Here is a 22,405-nt window from a genome sequence, read left to right as displayed (position 1 = left end):
GATTATGTGGAAGGTTCTTGTATGTAGAAAATACACTACTATATTCCCTGATGGTGGAGAATCATGTTGGCAACTTAGTATCATCAAATAGTTGAGAAAGAACTTCTTTGTACTGTACTTGCAACTTTTCTGAAATTTTGTTTATTAAAAATAAAAGATACTTGATTGCTCTGTAATAAAAGTGAATTCCACTTTTATTAGAACTTCACATTACCTAGTTTTATTTCATTAACAATCTAAACGCAGCAAACCCTCACTCCAGGGCAGCCTATTTCCCTTTTATGCTGTGAAATAGGAAATGAATCAAATTGCTCATTTTAACATTAGCAAACAGTTGTAAAAGCTTGATGATGGATACATGGGGTTATTATATTGTTCTCTTCACTTTCTATGAGGTAAAATTTTTATACTAATATTATTTTAAAATATATATGTATTTAAAAAGCTACAGTTCTTTAGATATGTTTACAGAGTTTAACAGCATTAGCCAAGGTCATGTCAGAACATCCCTGCCAACACAGTACGATTAATAGTCCTGGAGATACATACATATGTATGTAAGTACACACATACATACAGCCAAGAAATCTTCACATACTCTGGGGCAGAGGAGCCAAGAAGGTGATGGCCATGATAAATTAACAGATCACTTTAAACTTTAGAAATCCTTCCTATAAATCTAGAAATATTTTCTAATTGAATACAAGTAGAACTTTGTGTTTTTTTTGTTGTTTTTTTTTAATGCACACGGCTGTACTATTAACTCCAAAGGGAGCTAGCAAGTGGTCTTGGGTATGCAAGCTCTCCCTACGTACACACGCAAACACTACTCAAAATGATAATAGTTTTTAAATTTAAACACTACATTCTCTTTTATTATTATTCCATATAGAACCCAACTTCTGCTTTTGTTCTTTTTAGAACCATGCTAAGTGCAAAAGTGAACGGGAGCGGGTGATAATAAGCTCAGCTGCTGAGCTCATAAAAGCACTGTCAGGGAGAGGTATAGCTTCTGAAAATTCTCCTTGTATAGGGGAAAATCCAAGCTAGAAAGTGGCAAAGTGTCAAGAGACCAGTTTTTTGATGAGTCCTGCTGTGTATCCATTGTTGAGAATCAGTTCACCAAACCACTTGTCTTTTATTTGAAAGCAAATAAAGGTTTCTCTTTTGCATATAATTTATTATTTATGGTTAGTATATTACTATATATAGGGGATAAAAGGACAATCCTTGCCCATGGAACAAGAACCATGTCTAATTCCCTCTTCTTTGTAGTACTTTCTACTATTGTTGATATTTTCAATAACAATGAAAGCATCCTACTACTTAATTACTCCACCAATAACACACAAAAAACATGATTATTCAGTTTTATGCCACACAAAGAAGACTATACATTTTGCCACAAATAATACCAACAAAGAAAAAGCATTACTTAAGAAAACTTCATGTCCCCTCTGGATGGAAAGGCTTGCTTACCAGGTTCATTTCCTGAGTCAATTCAGAAAGGATTATTACTCCTGTTATGCAGTGTTCCACAGTACCCTTTAGAGAAAATAACCAAGTTTAGCCCATGTGGAGACAAGAGACAGGTTCTTAATGTGTAAACCAGGTAATATTTGCAAAGATTTAAATACTAAAATATCACATTTACTTAAGAATATAACTTTTAAAATATAAGTAAAAATCACTATGAGTTCTACAAATAGAATTTCAAGCTCATTTTTTGAAGGATTAATTTGGGTACAGAGATTGAGTGGGAAAAAAGCTCACCAAATAAAGAAATAATGAACCATCCATCTATTAATCAAAACTGTTAATTTTTCCTTAGGAACTGCAACAGATCACTGTTTCTTCAACCGGACACCAGCTAAAGTAGTTTCCTTGCAATTAGGGATTATGTTTATGTGGAAAAAAATATATACCTTTAAAAATCTGAATCATACTAAGCAAAGCATAATGGTCACCCTAAGTCAGAGGCATATAGGAATCAAGTACAGATTTAGGTTTCCCAAAATCATCCATCCCAGGACAAAGGAATCATTGGCACAATTTAGTATCCTCTTGCTTTTGTTTATTTCATCTTCTCTGTTTTTTTGCAGTCTGAATATCTGAACTTGTGTGAGTTAAATTATCTGTTTTAATCACTTATGTTTAAAACATTCTTTTTGTTTTTAAATAACCACTTTGTTATTGATATATAATAGATGTGAATATTTGACACACATACAATGCGTAATGATCAAATCAAAAATATCCTTGAGAAACTGATACTGTTAATGTGATATAATGTAAAAATTAAAAAATTATCATAAGTTAGAAGACTTGTTGAAGTACCAGTTCTACTGCTTTACTAGGTCACTGTGTGACTTTATGGAAATTATTTAACCTTTCTAAGCCTTAGTTTTGTCATTAACAAAATGAAATCCTTTTCATAGGGTTGTAAAACATTAAGTTACATAATAGATATACAGCATTATATGTATGTTTTGTATATATGCAGTATACAGACATATGTGTCAAATGAAAGAACATACATTTTTGAAATTAGAAAATGATTATTTGCATTCTTCTTGTTTGGATGTTATATAACAGCATAATCCTCATTTACTGGCAGTAAATGATGAAGGACCCAGAAGATAAATAATAAATCATAATTAATAAGGTACTGGTAGACACAAAAGATACAGCTTAAAGAAAAACTGTGTCCTAAACCAAAAAAAGCAAGTAGTAATGTATGTTTTAATAATGTAATGATGCCTTGTTACCTGAAGAAACTTCTTCACATCATCGATAATTTCTCTGAAGACAAATTGGTCTTTCTGAACCTCAAACCACCCAGACTTAGTGATTTTGGCAATGACTTGGATAAGAGCTTGGATGACAAAGGGAGCAAGCTTGGGTTGTGATGCCACATAATTCAGAATGTAGTTTCCTATAAAGAAAATATTCTGTGATCATTTGAACTTTTCAGAAACATAATGTGAATTATGTGAAGAAAAAGAGGAGGCAAAAACATGCTCTTTGACAAAAAGTTAAACCCCTTTGCTTAAGACATACACTTGTTTATATATTCAGTTCTTTTACAAGGCTGGTTTTGAAAAAGCAGTTTTGTTCCAATGCATTTGATATATTAGGGAATAATCTGAGTATAATAATTTTGTTGAGTATGTCACTTTTGTTTCTGCATGATTCTATCTACAAAAAATGTTAGGTGAATGCAGAAAACTGCAAGTAGGCCAAATGAATCAGACTATACACAAAATGCATATACCTCAAACATCTAATCCGTCAGCCACAGCCATCCTTATCTGGTGTTATAATTTTCCATACTATTTCAGATAACCTTCCTTTCACCACTTCATAGTAATTCACAAGCTGCAATGCTTCTGAAGCCCACTTCAACAAACTTAAGGTCTTTTTCAAGATAAAGTGCCATATTTACTGTACTATGTATGTGTTTCTCAACCATTTAACATGTGCAAAACTCTACTGATCTTTTATTTTTATTAGATTTCTATCTTTTTAGAAATGTGTTTCTGACAAAGTTTTTTTAATTTTATTTCCATAATCTCATTTCCCTCCTAAGCCCTGTGGTTTTTACTATGTAGCATCACACAGGACACTTTTAGGAACACAAATGTTACAACAAAACTGACTGTACACTCTCCTGTTTAAGTGGCATCAAAAACACAAATAGTACAATATGATAAAACAAGTATATTAATTAAAGAAAGTGGGGATAGTAAAGTAAATCTTGGAACAAAGTTAATATATGAAAACTGTAAAAATGGGTAGCAAATTCAGTTATGAGGCCTCCTAGTTGAATGATTGAGGTCAGGTAGCAAATGTACCAAAAAGTCTATCAGAAAAATACAAAAACAATTTTAAAAAGGGAAAGGATTCCATTTCTATTTTGGCTCCAAAGGCCAACATGCTATTTGAAAAAAGAGTAAAGAAAAGGTAAATACCTCAAAAATGAATTAAAAATAGCTTTGATGGAAACAACACCAAAATGCAAGAACACTTGCAACAATTATTCTTGACAATTGCAGTAAGATTCTTGATATTAAAACAAAGTTCTCATAACTATTCTATTTCAACTTTAATTTTTATTAATATCAAAATATATATAGTTATATAAATAAAAATATATGTTCAAAAAAGCACTGATATCTCTAGCATTAAAACAGAATTGAGAGGTTTTTCCTATGAACTTATTAGCTAGTACCTAGGTTTGGGCAGTCCTTCTCAGACTGCCCAAACAAAGGTACTAGCTAATAAGTTCATTATCTAAGGCAGGAAAAAAAAAAATCACTAGAATATATTTCTGTCATTTTAGCTGAATGTTTTAAATAAAATATCCTGTTATGTTTTCTACATGAACTATAAGATTGTTCCAGTAAGCACCAATGATAACAATCATTTACAAAACAGCAATGTCATCATCACCAGTCCAAGTAACAGGGAAAAGCCATACCAAGAAGAAAAGGAAATGTTCAAAAAGACATATGGGAGAACAACAATAACCACAGCAACAACAAAACAGCCAGAAAAACTCTCAAAGTTAATAGAATGTTAGAAAGCTACACACTAGAGGCTCTTTGAGTGTCGAATGCCTACATGACAATAACAACGTTTAGCATTTATAAAGCATGTTAGAAATTACAAAGTGCTTCCCATCAAATACTTTATATGACTCTTAGAGCAATGTAAAAATATTGCTATCACGCATTACCATTATTCTGTTTTATAGGCCAAAAATATGAAGGTCAAAGAAGCAAAATCATTGGGACTCTGAGCGAGGATGTCTATTTTGATTTTTTGTTTGCTTCCAGATACTTGCCAAACCATATATTTAGTAATAATTAGAAATTCAAAACTCTGTAAGTCCAAACTTACAATCTTTTAGACTTTGCTATCATTACACTGATACTTTAGGAATCAGCACATTATGAGAATTTAATATGAAATACTTAACTGACTACCTGAAGTCAGGTAATAAATATGTCACAAAGTCTATCAGAAAAAAATACAAAAAGAATACAAAAGAAAGGGGAAAGATTCAATATCTACTTTGGTCCCGAAAGCTAGTATGTCATTTGGGAAAAGAGTGAAGAGAAGGTAAATACCTCACTATTCAACTCAAAATGCTTTGATGGAAACAATTCTAAATTCCAAGAACACTTAAAAATATTCCAAGAACACTTAGAAAAAGATAACCTATGTTACAGAGCTAGCTTATGAACTGAGAGAGAGAGAGAGGAAGAGATATATAATATGGGATAAAAAGAAACTACCACAAGAAAATCAAGACAGGACTTATTAGATGGAGAAGTGGAGAAATTGGAACCTTCATCCATTGATGATGAGAATTCAAAATTACATAGCCACTTTGGAAAACAGTCTAGCAGTTTATTAAAAAATTAAGCATAAACTTACATTATGACACAGCATAACTTGGTTTCTACTCAAGAAAAATAAAAACTTATATCCACACAGACTTCAACGTAAATGTTCTCAGTAACATTATTTATAGTGACCAAAAAGTGAAACAACCCAAATGTCCATCAACTAGTGAATGTATAACAAAATGTCATGTATCTACACAAGGTAATATTATTCTACAATAAAAATGAATGAAACATTGATACATGCTACAAAACAGGGATGAACAGGGATGAACTCAGGCAGGAAGGGACTGGGTAACTCTACTGTTTCGTAAGACTGCAGTTAGGCTTATGAGGACTGCTCTTATCTATAAACCAGCTAAATTCCCAGCTTTGCAGAGAAAAGATAAACAACAGCTGCCAATCTTTTGGTTGTACAACAAGAAGGCATGGATGAGAACTCTTTTTCTGGATTGGTTCCAATAATGTTTTGTCCCTGAAGTCAGGAAGTACCCTGCCAGTAAGAGACTGCCTTTTAAAGTTCTTTTGATATTAGACAATGCCCCTGGCCACCCAGAACCCCATGAGCTCAACACTGAGGGTGTCAAAGTGGTCTACAAGCCTCCAAATACTTCTCTAATTCAGCTTCTAGATGAGGGGATTGTAAGGACCTTTAAGACTTATTACGCCTGGTACTCTATAGAAAGGATTGTCAATGCTATGGAAGGGAACTCCTATTAGAGAGACCATTATGAAAATCTAGAAAGATTCCACTATTGAAGATGACATCATTGTTACAGAAAAAGCCATGAAACAATAAATTCCTACTGGAGAAAAATGTGTTCAGATGTTGTGCATGACTTCACAGGATTTATAACAAAGCCAATCAAGGAAATCATGAAAATGATGATGAGTATGGCAAAAAAAAAAGTGGGCAGTGAAGGGTTTCAGGATATGAATCTTGGAGATATTTAAGAGACAGCAGACACCACACCAAAGGAATTAGCAGAAGACAACATGATGGCGATGACTGCTTCCAAACTAGTGCCAGACAATGAGGAAAAATACCTAGAAGAAGCAGTACCAGAAAATAAATTGACATCAGACACTCCAGCAGAATGGTTCAAATTATTCAAGCCTTTGACTCTTCTATGACACAGGCACTGAAACTAAAGCAAACAATATGAGGAAGATTAGTACTATTTAGAAACATTTTTAGAGAAATGAAAAAGCAAAAAAGTCAGACAGAAATTATGATGTATTTCTGTAAAGTTACACCAAGTGTTCCTACCTCCCCTTCTACCTACTCCACCTTCTGTCTCTGTCACTCCCAAGACAGCAAGATCAATCCCTCCTATTCCTCTCCTCCTCAGCCTACTCAACATGAAGATGATGAGGATGAAGATCTCTATCATAATCCACTTCTACTTAAAGAACAGTAACTATATTTCTTCTTCCTTATGATTTTCTTAGTAACATTTTCTTTAGTTTACTTTATTGTAAGAATACAATACACAATACATATAACACACAAAATACGTGTTAATTGACTGTTATGTGACTGGCAAGATCTCCAGTGAATAGTAGGCTATTAGTCTAAGTTTTCAGGGAGTCAAAAGTTATACGAAGATTTTGCACTGCACAGGGAGCTGGTGCCCCTAATGCCTGTGTTGTTAAAGGGTCAACTGTATAGATGTCAAATAAGCATGTGAAAAGATGCTCTACATCATGTCATCAAGGAAATGCAAATTAAAACAACAATGAGATACCACTACATATGTATCAGCATGAACAAAATCCAGAACACTGACTATACTAAATGCTGGCAAGGATGTGGAGCAAAAGGAACTCTCATTCATTGCTTACAGGAATGTAAAATGGTATAGTAACTTTGAAAGACAGTTTGGCGGTTTCTTACAAAACTAAACATACTCTTACCTTATGATTCAGCAATTGCGCTCCTTGGTATTTATCCAAAGGAGTTAAAATTTTATGTCCACACAAAAACCTGCATATGAATGTTTATAGAAGCTTCATCTATATTTGCCAAAAATTGGAAGAAATCAAGATGTCCCTCAGTAGGTAACAGATAAAATTATGGTACATTCAGACAATGATATATTATTCAGTGCTAAAAATAAATGAGGTATCAGCCAGGTGTGGTGGCTCATGTGTGTAATCCTAGCACTTTGGGAAGCTGAAGCAGGAGGACTGCTTGAGGTCAGGAGTGCAAGACCAGCCTGAGCAAAAGCAAGACCCAGTCTCTACAAAAAATAGAAAAATTAGCCAGGCATGGTGGTGCGTGCCTATAGTCCCAGCTACTCAGGAAGATGAAGCAGGAGAATCACTTGAGCCCAGGAATTTGAGGTTGCATTGAGCTATGATGACACCACTGCAGTCTAGTTCAGGTGACAGAGTGAGACCTTGTCTCAAAAAAAAAAAAAAAAAGAAAGCCATGAAAAGACATCAATCCATATTGATACTATGCAAGAAGCCAATCTGAAAAGGCTACATACAGTATGATTCCAACCATATGAAAGTCTAGAAAAGCCAAAACTATGGAGACAGTAAAAAGATCAGGGTCAGGGAGAGGGTGGGATGAATAGACAGAGCACAGAGGATTTCTGGGGCAGTGAAACTATTCTGTACCATACTATTAATATAATGGTGAATATGTATCATTATATACTTGTCAAAATCTATAGAATATACTATACCAAGAATGAGCCCTAACGTAAATTAGAGACTTTGGCTAATAAGGACATGTCAATGTAGGTTCATCAATTATAGGTTCATCAATTGTAACAAATGTACCACTCTGGTGCAGGATGTTGATAGTGGGCAAGCAGCGCATGCAAACAGGCAGACAGTATATGGCCATTCTCTGTACTTTCTTCTCAATTTTGCTGTGAACTCAAAACTGCTCTAAAAAATTTAGTTTAAAAAATTCTAAAAATTCTACTTGAAATGTGTGTATAAAAGTAAGTTAAACAGGCCGGGAGCGGTGGCTCACGCCTGTAATCCTAGCTCTCTGGGAGGCCGAGACGGGCGGATTGCTCAAGGTCAGGAGTTCGAAACCAGCCTGAGCAAGAGCGAGACCTCGTCTCTACTATAAATACAAAGAAATTAATTGGCCAACTAATATACATAGGAAAAATGAGCCGGGCATGGTGGCGCATGCCTGTAGTCCCAGCTACTCGGGAGGCTGAGGCAGGAGGATCGCTTGAACCCAGGAGTTTGAGGTTGCTGTGAGCTAGGCTGACGCCACGACACTCTAGCCTGGGCAAACAAGTGAGACTCTGTCTCAAAAAAAAAAAAAAAAAAAAAAAAAAGTAACTTAAACAAAATCACACTTTTATGACTTAGGTTTATAATATTTAAACCCTTGTTTTTCAAACTGCAAATTTCTTCCTTTGCTTTCTTAAGCATACAAGTCCAAGAGTACCCAGATAAATTCTTCTCTAGGCTTTCTGTAGGGCCTGAGACTCAGGATGCCTAGAGAAATAGTCAAATTTTTTAAAACCAATGACACGTCATTGTGTGATTTTGATCATTTAAATTTGAGCTTAAAGATCCATCACGCATAATATGTTTTAATGTTTCCAATACAGAAATATAAATCATGTTAACCTTGAGGCTGAAGAGCAGAAATGAGTCAACAATTTCTTTTCTTTTCTTTTTTTGAGACAGGGTCTTGCAATCCTCATGCCTCAGCCTCCTGAGTAGCTGGGACTACAGGTGTGCACCACTATGCCCAGCTAATTTCTGTATTTTTTTTTTGTAGAGACAGAGTCTCCCTATGTTCCCCAGGCCGTTTTGAACTTCTGGCCTCAAGCAATCCTACCACTCAGACTCCCAAAGTGATAGGATTTCAGGTGTTAGCCTCCTCACCTAGCTAACAATCCATTTCTAATATGAACAAAGATGACCAAAAAATCCCATACCTCACTGAACTTACTTTGTCCATAGTAAATGAAAGCTATATATACACATAAAAACAACCTTAAGATACATTACTTGTGAAAAATTTATTGCTACTTTCTAGAATTTTTCCAACTAAATTTCTAGCACTTTTTATCCATATACAAATTATCCAACGAATAAGTAGGAATCTGCTTTTGATTTTACATACATTCCTAATGATTTTTATATAGCATCCTGAGAAATATCAGAGAGCTGACTTCTTTCCTGTCATTCAGTTGTACATCAAGTTAAGATACTGGCTAAGAGTATGGACTTGACACTGTGTACAGGTATGACTCACAGTTCTATTGTTTCCTAGCTGTGTGATTATGTGCATGTTACAGAGCCTATCTATCAAATCTACTTTCCACATTTGTAAAATAAGAACTCAAAAATTTATTTGGAGGAAAATGTGAGATAGTGTAAAACTTAGCAAATAGTACACAAATAAATTGCTAATTATTATTTATTATTAAACTAAATAAATGCTTTTTTGATTACAGATTGTTTTGTATAACACATCACTGTTCAACATCAGATGAGTAAGCAAGACTTGATACTCATTTATTTAAAAATGACAGAATCAATAATTTGTAAGCCTAATAACAGTTTAACATATTTAAAAGGAAAAGTTTATTTTTAAAGTGCAATTTGTTAAAAAGCATAATAAACCACTTACTGATATCTATCCTCTGTTCAATGGGTAAAGGACTGACTCGGCTGACAAGTTTTGAAAGACATGTTGCTGCAAGGAGCTGAGCATAGGATGTCTGTAAAGAATAATTAATATTTATTATCATCACAAATGGAATTAGTATAATTAAACATTATGATATAAATTTTTTTTCTAAGCAATAATGAGAATTCTTCTAGTTTTCCAAACTAGCAGATTTACAATGAATACAACATATGTATTTGAGATACATATATAGATATATTCACAAGCATGTATACACACACATTCACATACAATCCCTTATAAAGGATCATTAGTTGAGAGAGGTGTAAATAGCCATCTCAAACAACAGTAAGCAATTGGGAGAAATAAATGACTGTGAGCAAGTTCAAATAAAATACAGTACTTTAACAACATGGTCTACACAGTCGAACACAATCTAGCCTCTGATTATTTCTTTAAATTCATCTGGCTCCACTCTTGTCTATGCTCAGACCACAGCACTCTTCTAGTTCCTTTCAATGCCTTCCCCACTCTCACCCCCAGGTTCCTTCAGACCCATGTCTGACAGTATTCTCTTTGCCCACCAACTGTCTTAATTTAATAATGTACTCAAACTCTCTAAATGCATGCTCATCCTTCAAAATTTGGTTCAGTTATTCACTCCATCCCCAGGAATTTCTTGCAAAGATAGTCCCTCTCTTTCTTTCTTTCTCCAGACCAGAGGTTGGCAAACAATAGCCCATGGATCAAATTCTGCTTGTTTTTGCATGGCCTGTGAGCCAAGAATAGTTTTTACAATTTTAAATAGCTTTTCAACTATTCAAAAATCAAAGGAATAACAATATTTTGTGACATGTGAAAAATATACAAAATCCAAATTTCGGTGTTCATAAATAAAGTTTATTAAAACACAGCCATGCTTATTCATTTACACATCTATGGCTGCTTGCATGCCATGATGGCCAAATTGAGTAGTTAAGACAGAGACCATATGCAGCACTCATTGCTTCCTACTGCTGCTCAGTGTACATAAATTGCAGTGATAGAGTTACACAATGCCTAGAGTGTCATGGGTAACACCATGACATGATATGTACCTTTTATTACTACCAATACATACCCATCATGTCAAAACAAGAAAAGATAAAAGTGTACTTCAAATGTCTAACTTTTAAGATACAGTGGAGTGTGGATTGTATGCTATTGAATTATATGGCAAAGCAATGTGCTTGTTATGCAATGGCACTGTAGCTATTCTAAAATAATACAATATATGTTGACAATATCAAACTAAGCACTCATCATAATATTCCCAACTCAAAGGAAATCAACTGTCAGAAAAAGTAGAAAATTTAAAACAGTATCTCATCACAGGTTAATGTCTTTATAAAAATAAAAAATAAAATGAAGTTGCAATGTTAAGTTTCCAAGCAGCTTATCAGCCAATGAAGAAAAACCACTTACCAATATTGAATTAATTAAAACACCATTGTTTTACTGCAGTAGCCAAAGTTATGTGTGCAGAGAAAATAAACTTAAGACTACTAGTCTTTTGGTGAGAACAAATGCTTAAAGAGTTGGGGACACTGGAGCAACATCAAAAGTCAACTTAAAAACAAGATAAATGATTTGGAAAAGTTCTCCTTAGCTCTTAATGAGGAGACAGATGTTACTAATACAGCTCATATTGTTAATGTTACCAATACTTATTCCAGAAGTCAATATTGAGTGTGAAGTGACTGAAGAATTAGCCTCTATGAAGAGTCTGTGTGAAACTACAGGCTAGAATAATTTCAAAGAAACAGTAATTCAATATAATCTGAAGAAGAATCTGCTAAGATGTGTCACATCAGTGGTAAAATATATACAGAGCAGAAAAGGGCTTAGTTGAACAAATTTACAAAGCCTATAAAAAATGTGTAAGATGTTTAAAGCCTATGGTTACTCACTGTATTTTTCATCAGCAGATACTGTAAAGTAAATATCTGAATCTATCATAAGTTAATGAGTAGTGTTAACAGTAGACTTTATTCACTCTTGTAAATTTATCTTCAGTCCTATGAATTTCTGTCAGATATAGATGCTGAATATCCTAACTTGCCCCATCATACAGCAGTTTAATAGCTTACTAGTGGTAAAGTTTTACTGCAATTTTTTTAGCTCAGGGCTGAGATTTAAATTTTTCTGAATCAGAAGACCAAGCCTCTCCTGTTAAAAACTAAATGGCTTTGGAAATTACTTTTTACAACAAACTTGTTAATGTCTCTTAATGAATTCAACCTAAAATTACAAAGTTGTCTAAAAGGTAAACAGTGCTTAGTACTCATATACAGAACTTACAATGCAGTAAAGCCATTTTGATAATAACTAATACTGTTTGAATCACAAGTAATGTCAAGCTGCTTTATACACTTCCTGCATTGTCAAAAGTGAAAACAAGTAGTGAGATCTCTATTCACAGGTGTATTTTCTGAGCTCCAATTACAGTTTCAGATTCAGACCTTGATGCAAGTCTAAAGGCAATTTCCATATTTTAAAATCCATTTAACTGTGCAATTGAGGAGCTTCCACCTTATCTTCAATTGGAAGTGATTAATCTGCAATGTAATGACACGCTAAAAGGCAAACATCAAGAGAAGATTTAATAGAATTCTATAAATGGTAAGTAATGAATACACTTAATTAAAATCTTATGCTCATGGATTGATATTAGTATTTGGCAGTACCTATTTATGTGAAATGATATTTTCAAAGATGAAATATGTAAAATCTCAGTACAGATCAGCATTAACATATGAATGTTTGAAATCAATGTTAATGATAAGAAACACCAACTTTGAACTCCAACTAACTCACCTCTTGGCCCACAAAGCCTAAAATATTTACTATCTGACCCTTTACAGAAGAAGTTAGCCAATTCTGCTCTAGATCATATAGTCCCTTACTAGAGTCCTTACCATATCATTTTATAGCTATTTACTTATCTATGAGCTTCCAACTAAACAAAGAGCTACTTAAATCCATGTACATAAAACAAGTAGGCAGTGCAGTGTCTGGTTTTACATTTAAGTACTTTGCTAAATGATTGCTGAATGAATGGCTGTCAATATCTAGAAGGGAGGCAGTCAAGAGATAGTCAACATTTTTCTAAATCATCCTTTCAAGTTTCAGAGGTAATCACAACTTGCCTCCCCTACCTAGATTTTAAAAAAAAAGTTGTCAGTCAACTTTCTAAAAGTGTAATTCTTGCCCACTAATATGAGACATAAAAAGGGGTCAAAAATAATTGAGAAACTATTTCAATGCATTCCTGTTTCTACCTCCTAGATCTTCCCTAAGTTTGCTTTCCAGGCTTTCCAATCCTTTCTCTGATGAACCCCTTTGACAGTGAAATAAACTATAGTAAAAAGACATGTGGCAATATCTATCAGTTAACACACAAGTTCAGCAACACTAACATATATCTACTGATCTTTCATGATTAATCACTATTACCATATACTTACTGTTCCTTGTTCTAATAAAAGTTGACACTTGCTGAGACATTCTGGGCTGTCAATAAGTTCCAAGAGTGCTTTCTCAGCCTCTATTCTTTGTGTAAGATCAGTCCCTATGTAGAGATGAGTACATAACACTTCCAATTCGGCCAAACTCTTGAGAAGAAAAAAAATTAACATTTTACTTGAATGAAAAAAATAAGGTAAATATATTAACCACAAGAAACAAGGGATGCAAACATCATGCATGCCTGCATTCATTAATTCAATATAGGTTTATTGAAGTACAACTACTTACTAGAAGATACAGTGGCAAACAAAACAGGCACATCTCTACTCCCAAAATTATTTACTTATAAAATGATAGCTCTGCAATAGAAAATTAAGAGTTTAAAAAAGAGAAAACTTGCCTAATGCAAGGAGTTAGAAAAGATATGCCTGAAGAAATAACATTTATGCTGAGACCTAAAAGGGTAAACCAGATGGGGGGGGGGGAGACTAGAAGGCAGTCCAGGCAAAGAAATAGCATTTACCAGAGCCATGCAGTAGAATGGAGTTTAGTCATTTCAAGGCATTAAAAGGTCAGAGTGGCTGGTAAAGAAAGCAAGGAGGAAATGCCACATGAAACTAAAGAGATGGATGAGGAGAATGATCATACACAAGTTGCAGGCAACACAATTAACATTCTTTCTTGAATTGTAAGAATTTCAATTGTTCTATTAAAAAATAATTATAAATATACACTGATCTGGGGCTTCTGAACTAATGACACATAGTGCTGTAGGTAAACTATATCATGATTTTCAGGAACTGTGACTGGACCCCATGGTATTTCTGGCAATGTAATAACTAGTTATGTTGTAGGCTTCTATTTTATAAGCAAAAAGACTAATTCATTCTGTTTATAAATATAATCTCATCTGACAATATAGGACAAATGGAACCAATCTGAAAAAAGAATGAAAAAATGGTTTTAGCATTCCTCTCAGCTTTAAAGAATTTTTGTAAGAGGCATCTTACTAAAATAAACTAACCCCACTTTGAACTTGTACTAGAGAATTACTCTTTGCTGGACAAAAACACTGGCACAGATTTCAATGTCAGGTGAGCAGATGAAGATAATGGGATATTCCTTTTCAAATGCCATTTTTCTGTCCTTCCTGGCCTGAATTTTTATGTGACAACCTTGCAGCTATACTAGCCCACATATTCCCTCAAATGCATATACCTCCTAATAGGAATACACAAATAATACTGAAATGAGACCTCCTCTAGCTCCCATTATTCTTTTCACTTCTCCCTTCTTCTTAGCTCTTTTCTAGTATTTTCCACTTCCCTGTTTAGGTCAGAGCCCAGTGTACTAGATTTGGGAATTGTCTGCTAGAGTGAAAATAGAAGTTTAAAAGTAAGATTTCATAAAGATTAAGATTAAGGACTTCAAATGAATCATATTTTAAACATTTCCCCCACCTAGATTGACCCAATAAGATCAGATTACTACTACATACTGTTCACAATATTAAAATGCAGAGAAAATTTATAGTTCATTAATACATACAAATTTTCATACTTTCTCCAGGTAGGAAATACAAAAATGAAAAGAGCTACCTTTTTCCCTCTCATGATCAACCCTATAAGTCTTTTCTCTTATCTAATAAACTTGAAGGACTGAATTTTAGAACCAGTATAACTTAATGATAAACTGATCCTGTTGTCATATATTTATCTAGACCTAAGATTCTTTGTTTGTTCTTAGACTTTGTTTTGTTGTTGTTGTTTTGTAAGAAGTAGACTTTGACTACAAAAAGATCTAGGGCAAAAATAGTGACAAGACCTGTTTAACCAAACGAAAGGCAACAAAAATGAGAATAATAATAATAGTGCCTATCTCATAGGTTTGCTTGGAGGATTAAATGAGTTAGTAACATGTAACTTCTGGCATACAATATATACTATAAAAACTATTTGTTTATTATTCATATTACCCTAATAATATTTAATGGGTTGAACTATATCCCCTTAAGAGATATGTCCAAGTCCTGACCCCCAATACCTATGAAATGTGACCTGACTTGGAGAGAGGGTCTTTACAAATCCTTAATTAAGTTAAAGATCTCAGGATGAAATAATCCTGGATTTAAAGTGGGTCCTAAATCCAATGAGTGGTATCCTTATTAAAAAAAAAAGGAAAAAGATCTGAAATGCAAAGACATACAGAGACACAGAAGAGAAAGCCATATGAAGATGGAGGGAGAGATTGGAGTGATATATCCACAAGCCAAGGAACAGCAAGAATTGCCAGAATAGCCATCAGAAGCTAGAAGAAAGGCACGGAACAGTTTATCCTTTGAGACTTCCAGAAGGAATCATGGCTTCAGACACTGGCCTCTAAAACTGTGGGAGAATATATCTGTGTTGTTTTAAGCCAGGAGCAGTGGAGCACACCTGTAGTCTCAGCTACTTGGGAGGGTGAAGCAAGAGGATTGCCTCAGCCCAGGAGTTCTAGGCCAGCCTGGGCAACATAGGGAGACCCTGTCTCTTAAAAAAAAAAAAAAAGAAAGAAAGTGTTGTTTTAAGCCACCCAGTCTGTAGTAATTTGTTACAACAGCCTAGAAAACTAATATAAATATTAATTCAATGGTACCTAAGTAAATCTATTTGGAAAGATTATGGAAAAATTTGGAAATTATCTGTTTTGCTCTACTGATTTAAAGAACCTCAAGGAAAAAACAATTGGTGTGTCTTTAAATAGTATTTAAGTCAACAATGTTACTAATCAGTTTTTCCAAGGATATTTCCAATTATTAATAAATGAAAGGCTGTACAAGACAAAAGGGAAAGGTTTGAACCTTCTCTTACAAAAGATTCAAAGGGGAAAATCAAGTTATTCTTTCACTGTAATGGTAACAATTAAAAATATGCCTGGTATACTAAGCCTTTTTAGAGAAAAGGATACATACACACAGACCCTTAGCCTGATGGAAAAGCATTATCTAGACATTTAAAATAATTAAACTCATAATGTGGTGACTGCTAACCAAACAATTTCCTGATTAGCATTTGGGTTTCCAGAGAATCTGTGTATGTAAGGAGACTACATTTCTCATAGTACACTGATAAATTTTCATCTTAGTTTTATACATTGATGTCTGAGAATGTGGTTAATATGAAAATGCCTCAGAGGAAATGAATCCTTTTTCAATTTGTTGACAAAGTTTGAGTTATTAAAGCATCTATAAGACTTAATATCAACATTAGAAGCCCATGTAATTAACTAATAGGTATAACAAGGAGAACTGGACATCACGTACCTCCCACAGAGCAACTATCAACTATAAACAGCACAAAACTTCCATACCCTAGAAGACAATGATGTAATCCTGACTACAGTCTACATAAGGATCTTCCCAAATTATTCTGGACTGGCTTCTGGCCTTTGTACTTGACATATAATGGGCCCTCAAATGATAACTTCTTTCTATATAGCAATTCTCATACATATATCTATTAATATTATATTAACATGTGAATGCTGAGTAAAAGCAGCCAGACAAAAAGAGTAGATATTATATAATTCTTAAGTAACAGAAAGCAAATCAGTGGTTCCTGGCTGGGGAGGCAGGGGAGCAGAACAGCAGGGAAGGAGAGAGGCAGCAAGGAAGGATTATAAAGAGAGACAAGGAAACATTTGGGGGTGATGGATATGTTCATTTTCTTGATTCTGGTGACAGTTTCACAAATGTGTATACATTTGTCAAAACTCACCCAATTGCCACAGTTTCAATAAATACATTTTATAATTGTTAGTTATATTTCAATAATGCTAGAAAAAATAGAAAAAAGGCTTTTGCTCTAAGAAAAAAATGTTTGCTAATAAATAAATAGCTGAACCACAAAAATCCCACTTCAATTGAATTTAAGATTCTTTTTAATTATTTTCTTGCATTTTCTCTGCTTTCTAGAATTAAGCTTCTTGATTGCCATTAATACAAACTGTCTTCATTTTGCAGTTACTCATTTCCCACAAACTCTTTCTTCTTCCCCTTACTACCTTTTCCTGAGTACCCCTTAAAGGCTTTATTCCTGGGCCTCTTGGAATGCTTCCTTCTTACAATGAACTGGATAATGCTTGTTTTAGTGCTTTACAGTTTAAAAAGTATTGCCATACACTTCAAATCAATCCTGAAAAACAGGCTCCTGCAAGGTACATATTCTCAGTGTACTCATTTTACAGATGAAAAACTGAAGCTGAGAGATCAAATATACCTAAGTTGCTCAAGATCAAACATAGAGTAATAATCAATTTGGAGTCAAATACAACTTTATATACCCAAGTAGATTTTGTCTCCTAACAACCTACCATCTTGCCACCCTTTATTTCAGCCATCATCTATCTGCAGATGATGTCTCAGTCCATACTTTTAACTCTATTTGTTGACCATATTTGTCTACAAATTTCTTCCTCTTAGAAATCTAGAAAGATGCTAAAAATAACCAGGAAGTGTCAGAAACTGAATTGAACATGTTTCACACAGATTTCTACTCAAGTGTCCCTTTGTTGTATGTGGTTTTAGAGGTCTAGATCACGATCTAGATTTACAAGATTGGTGTTATCTTTTACTTTTCTTTCTCCTCAGTTCTTTCAGTATAGTAAAGAATTTGGCTTTGCCCTAAAAAAAGTCTGGCCTTTGCCCTATAGCTTCTGGGAGATATTCTATGTTATACCCAATAGGAGTGTATAGATAGAGATTGTGTAGGATAGAGGCTGGCCGTACCCAATAGTTGTAGGTTGGGCTGTCCATACCAAAGAGACCAACTATGTGTTTCAGGGTAGGACTCTGGGTCACAAGGTATTGGCTGACCTTGAAACTGAGTTGAAACACATGGGCAATCAATCAATCATGGCCTAAATAATGAAGCCCCACTAAAAACCCAGGACACTGAAGCTTGAGTGAGCTTCACTAGCTTGGAATCAGTGCATACAATGACACAGGGAGAGTAGTATATCCTGAGGACAACAGCAGCTTAGAACCTTCACAGATTCTGCCCTGTGTGTCTCCTTCTTTTGATCAATTTTAATCTCTATCCTTTCCCTGTAATCAACTGTTGAGTACAACAGCTTCCAGTGAATTCTGTGAGTCCTTCTAATAAACTATAGAACCTGAAGAAGGTTTTGGAAATCCCCAAGTTTGCAATTGGTGTCAGAAGGGCAGTCTTGTGGACTCTGCCCTCAAATCTTACATTCTGACTAATTCCAAGTACATAACCTAATTTGTCATAAAGGCCTACCAATACTTTTTCTATAAAGACTCAGACTCAACACCTCCACATGATATTCACAGACAGAACAATCAAACAATATTTTTTAATTGTGACCACCAGTACCATGGATTTCTTCAGGGGCTGCGTTGGGCATGAAAGTAGAGAGTAGTGGGGGTCTTAGAAACATCATGGTTCAATTTGAAAACCATTGGTCCAATGGAGTAGACACAAACTTTTGAATCTGCCACTCAAGTATTAAGTGACCTCAGGCAAATTATTTAACCTTTCTAAGCCTCAGTGTTAAAAACTACAGACAGCAATATCCACCTTCCCAAATAATTGTGAGGATTAAGATAGAAAAGATAGGGGAAAGCCTAATCCAGTGCCTGCCAAACAGCAGATCCACAGTAAATTATAAATAACTAATCTCTTCAGTTACTGACAGTTATAAAAGACCACAATGATCTTCTATAGTTTCTCCCCTTCAAGTCCATACTGCCAGAATGATCTTCCCAAATCCCTTTTTTCATGTTATCATTGTGTTCAAAAATAATTCTCAATCACATCTAGATCAAATCAGGTAGCCTGGCTGGGGATTAAGAAGCATGGCTATAGCTCCTGCTTTTGAAACAAAAAAGCTGGACCAACTGGGTCCCCTAAATTTTTCCTAACAGTATCTCTTGAGTCTCATCAAAGTGCCTCTGTCCTATCTAAAGTACCTACATCTATCTTACTTGTTCCCAATTCGCTCTTTCCTCACTCTGCCTATCTGGACTGCCTCCTCTCAGGTAAACCAGTTACCTTACTTCTTTGGGGACAGGGTACCCTAACCCACAGCTTTCTAACTAGAATGCATGTGCCTTGAATGGATCCTACGTATGCCTGATATATCGATCCCTCTGCCCTCCAGGCAGCCAGGGCAGGGCTTGAAACAGTGGGGAAAGGCAACACTAATGGCCTTTAGCTGAGAGCAGTTTATGTAATGAGCCATACAATTACCGTTTTTTATGTATGACATGATGTGAAAAAGATGTTGAGCAGTACCCTAATCTCACCCCACACAAATCTGCTTCTTTACTCATTATCTTGATGGCATAATTTTTGACTAGCTGCTCTGTTGGGTAGGTGACAGTAAGGATAGGTAGTGGAAAGAATATGGAACTTATGAATTATCAGGCCTATCTAACCCTGTAACCTTGAGTAAGTCACAATTGTTCTAAAACTCAGTGTCTTCAGAAATAAAATATATATTTGCCAACCTCTCACATTAGGGGAGGGATTAGACTGTACAATGCGCATATGAAAACACAAAATGCTAGGTACTGGTTATCACTATTAACAAATGTTCCCTGAGCTAACTGGCTAATAATATGATCTCATATGCTAAAAAGAATTCAAAATGAAAAGTTACAGTTTTTTTCTGGTCACCAAAACTGATCTTTTATTTGTCCAAGTCCACTTTTAAGCTATCTACAGCTACTGTGAAGTACGTTCCTGGGAAACCAATAAGGGTAGTTTTGACATCAGCTGCTAATTTTTCCAACATTGTACCTAAACATGAAGAAGTCTTCCAGGACTTAGTGATTTATTATGCATCACCTTTCCAAGTCTAAAAAGGTTCCAAAGTTCCTCCATACGTTTTAATTTACTCTCAAGATTAACACCTGCACTATGAACATATGATTACCAATTTATAATCCATAAATCCTCCCTGTAAGATTCTTCCTGTGGAAATTTCCCAGAGGGTATATTTACTAAAGTGATAATACATTATTTTGACCTGGGGGCCCTTAGAAATGGCAAGGAGTCAAAAGGTAATGTGTGGGGCTCACTATCTCCTAGTCTATAACATCCTGGAGCTGTCAATGACCTGACAGAGAGTGGCTGATTAGAAAGAAAAGACCCTTTAGAAGAATCAATAAATAAGAAAGTAAAAAGTCAGTATGACCACAGGAGGTCCAAAGAAGTCTACAAGGGGAATGTAATACTTAGATACACTATCACCACATTATGAAATTGTCTACCAAAATCATCTCTTGCCATCCAGACTCTTCTGGTCCCTTCTATTTGATATGAGCCCTATGCTCCAATCAGACTGAACTTTCTGCAGTATGTCAAGTTCTTCCACAATTCTTTGCCTTTGCTCACAGTGTCCTCATTCTGCCTCTATACCCTTTCCTTCCTCTTCACCAAGGAGTTTTGCTCAGAGCTGTATCTTCAGTGCCTAGTACAGTAGGTACTCAATAACTAATTAATAAGTCCAACAAGAGAAGTTCAAAGAAATTCAAAGCATCTCCTATCTGAGAGCATAGCAGCTTCACTTCCCTCCCTCCCAACACACACCCAGGGTTGGCCGCCCTCTTCTCTGTGTTCCCGTGATATTCTGTCACTGATTCTACCATACATTTTTCACTTGTACCGTAATTATCTGTGAGGATAGATAGTAAGATGATGTCAGCCTTTATCCCTCAGAACTTTGCACAGTACTTGAGACTCATCAGGAAGACTCACTAAATGTCTGCTGAAATGAATGCGTGAGAACAAGCGGAGGACACACGAGCTCGCGTCCCATCTTTATTGCCTCAGCGATCCCTGTGCGCGCGCCCGGCCCCAGTTTCCCTTGCAATGAGGCTGCCGCGGAGCCTCCTCCGCAACTCCCCACAGATACGACCCCGTCCCTGCCTCCTCCGGCCAGTTCAAGCCCAGCTGCTGCCGCCGCTCCTTCGGCAGACCCCAAGCCGCCTCCCCCTCTCCGACTCAACCGTGTGGAGGGAGGCTGACGACAGAGCCGCGACCGGAGACGCAGCGGGAAGGCGCGAAGGCTGCTCCCGGACTCCGCAGCCGCCCGAGGCGCGCCCAAACCCGCCGGGCTCGGACCCCACCTGCCCCGGCGCCTCCAGAGCGCGCGGTCCGCGCCCGTGCCGCCGCGCCGGGAGGGCAGCCCCAGCCCGGCTGGTCCCCGGCACACGCACGCCCGGGAGCCGAGCGCGGAGCCCGGCCCCCGCCCCGCTCCACCCACCGCTCCACCGCCCCTTCCTCCGGCGCGGGCGCGGGCCTGGGGTGTGCAGCCCGGACCAGCGCCCCGGGCCCCCGGCTGCGGGCGGAGGCCGGGATGGGGCTCCGCGGGCGCCGACCACGGCCTTGCGGCCTCCGCCGCTGTTCCTCAGCCCTCAGTCTCCAGACCCCAGCGTCCCGCCGAGTTCCCGGAGCGGCGGGGCGCGACCCGCGGCGCAGAGCGCACTGACCTGGAAGTGCAGCGCCATCTTCCCAGGAGGCGGCGCCGGCCGGCCGGCCCAGAGGGCCCGAGGGGAGGGAGCGGAGGCGGGCACCGCGGAGGCCCCAGCAGCCCGCCGGGTCCCTGCGCCGCGCGCTCGCCGGGTCGCCTCAGCCGCGCGCGGCGTCCGCGTTCGAAACGCCGGCCGGGCGGGGCTGGCGGGGACGGGGCGGGGCTACGGAGGCGGGGCGCGCGGGGAGGGCCCGAGAGGGGCGTGTCCTCCGGGGGCCCCAGTGTCTCAACCGCCCCTTGCGCGCAGGTTTTAACTGCTGTTGTATTGGTGGGTCGTGACCTCCCGACCTCTGTCCTTTGACACAACTACCACAACGCAACTGTCAGC

At 36.9% G+C, this 22,405-nt stretch overlaps 1 protein-coding gene across 4 annotated transcripts in view; it reads right to left on the bottom strand.

Annotated features, from left to right (window-relative positions):
- The window catches only part of RANBP17 (RAN binding protein 17), a 361,100-nt gene extending 338,940 nt beyond the window's left edge, over positions 1-22,160 (bottom strand). For all 4 annotated transcript variants that reach the window (XM_012756963.3, XM_075996284.1, XM_012756961.3 and 1 more), the window contains exons 1-5: positions 22,037-22,160; positions 13,539-13,685; positions 10,033-10,123; positions 2,769-2,935; positions 1,480-1,545 (exon numbers count right to left, since the gene is read on the bottom strand). In XM_012756963.3, the coding sequence (XP_012612417.2) occupies positions 1,480-1,545; positions 2,769-2,935; positions 10,033-10,123; positions 13,539-13,685; positions 22,037-22,054 (489 nt within the window). In that variant the 5' untranslated portion in view covers positions 22,055-22,160. The remainder of the gene's footprint in view (positions 1-1,479; positions 1,546-2,768; positions 2,936-10,032; positions 10,124-13,538; positions 13,686-22,036) is intronic.
- Between the last annotated feature and the right edge of the window lie 245 nt (positions 22,161-22,405).

This window comes from Microcebus murinus, chromosome 21, assembly GCF_040939455.1.
Source record: "Microcebus murinus isolate Inina chromosome 21, M.murinus_Inina_mat1.0, whole genome shotgun sequence".
Taxonomy (NCBI): domain Eukaryota; kingdom Metazoa; phylum Chordata; class Mammalia; order Primates; family Cheirogaleidae; genus Microcebus; species Microcebus murinus.
This window is presented reverse-complemented; position numbering and strand designations above follow the sequence as displayed.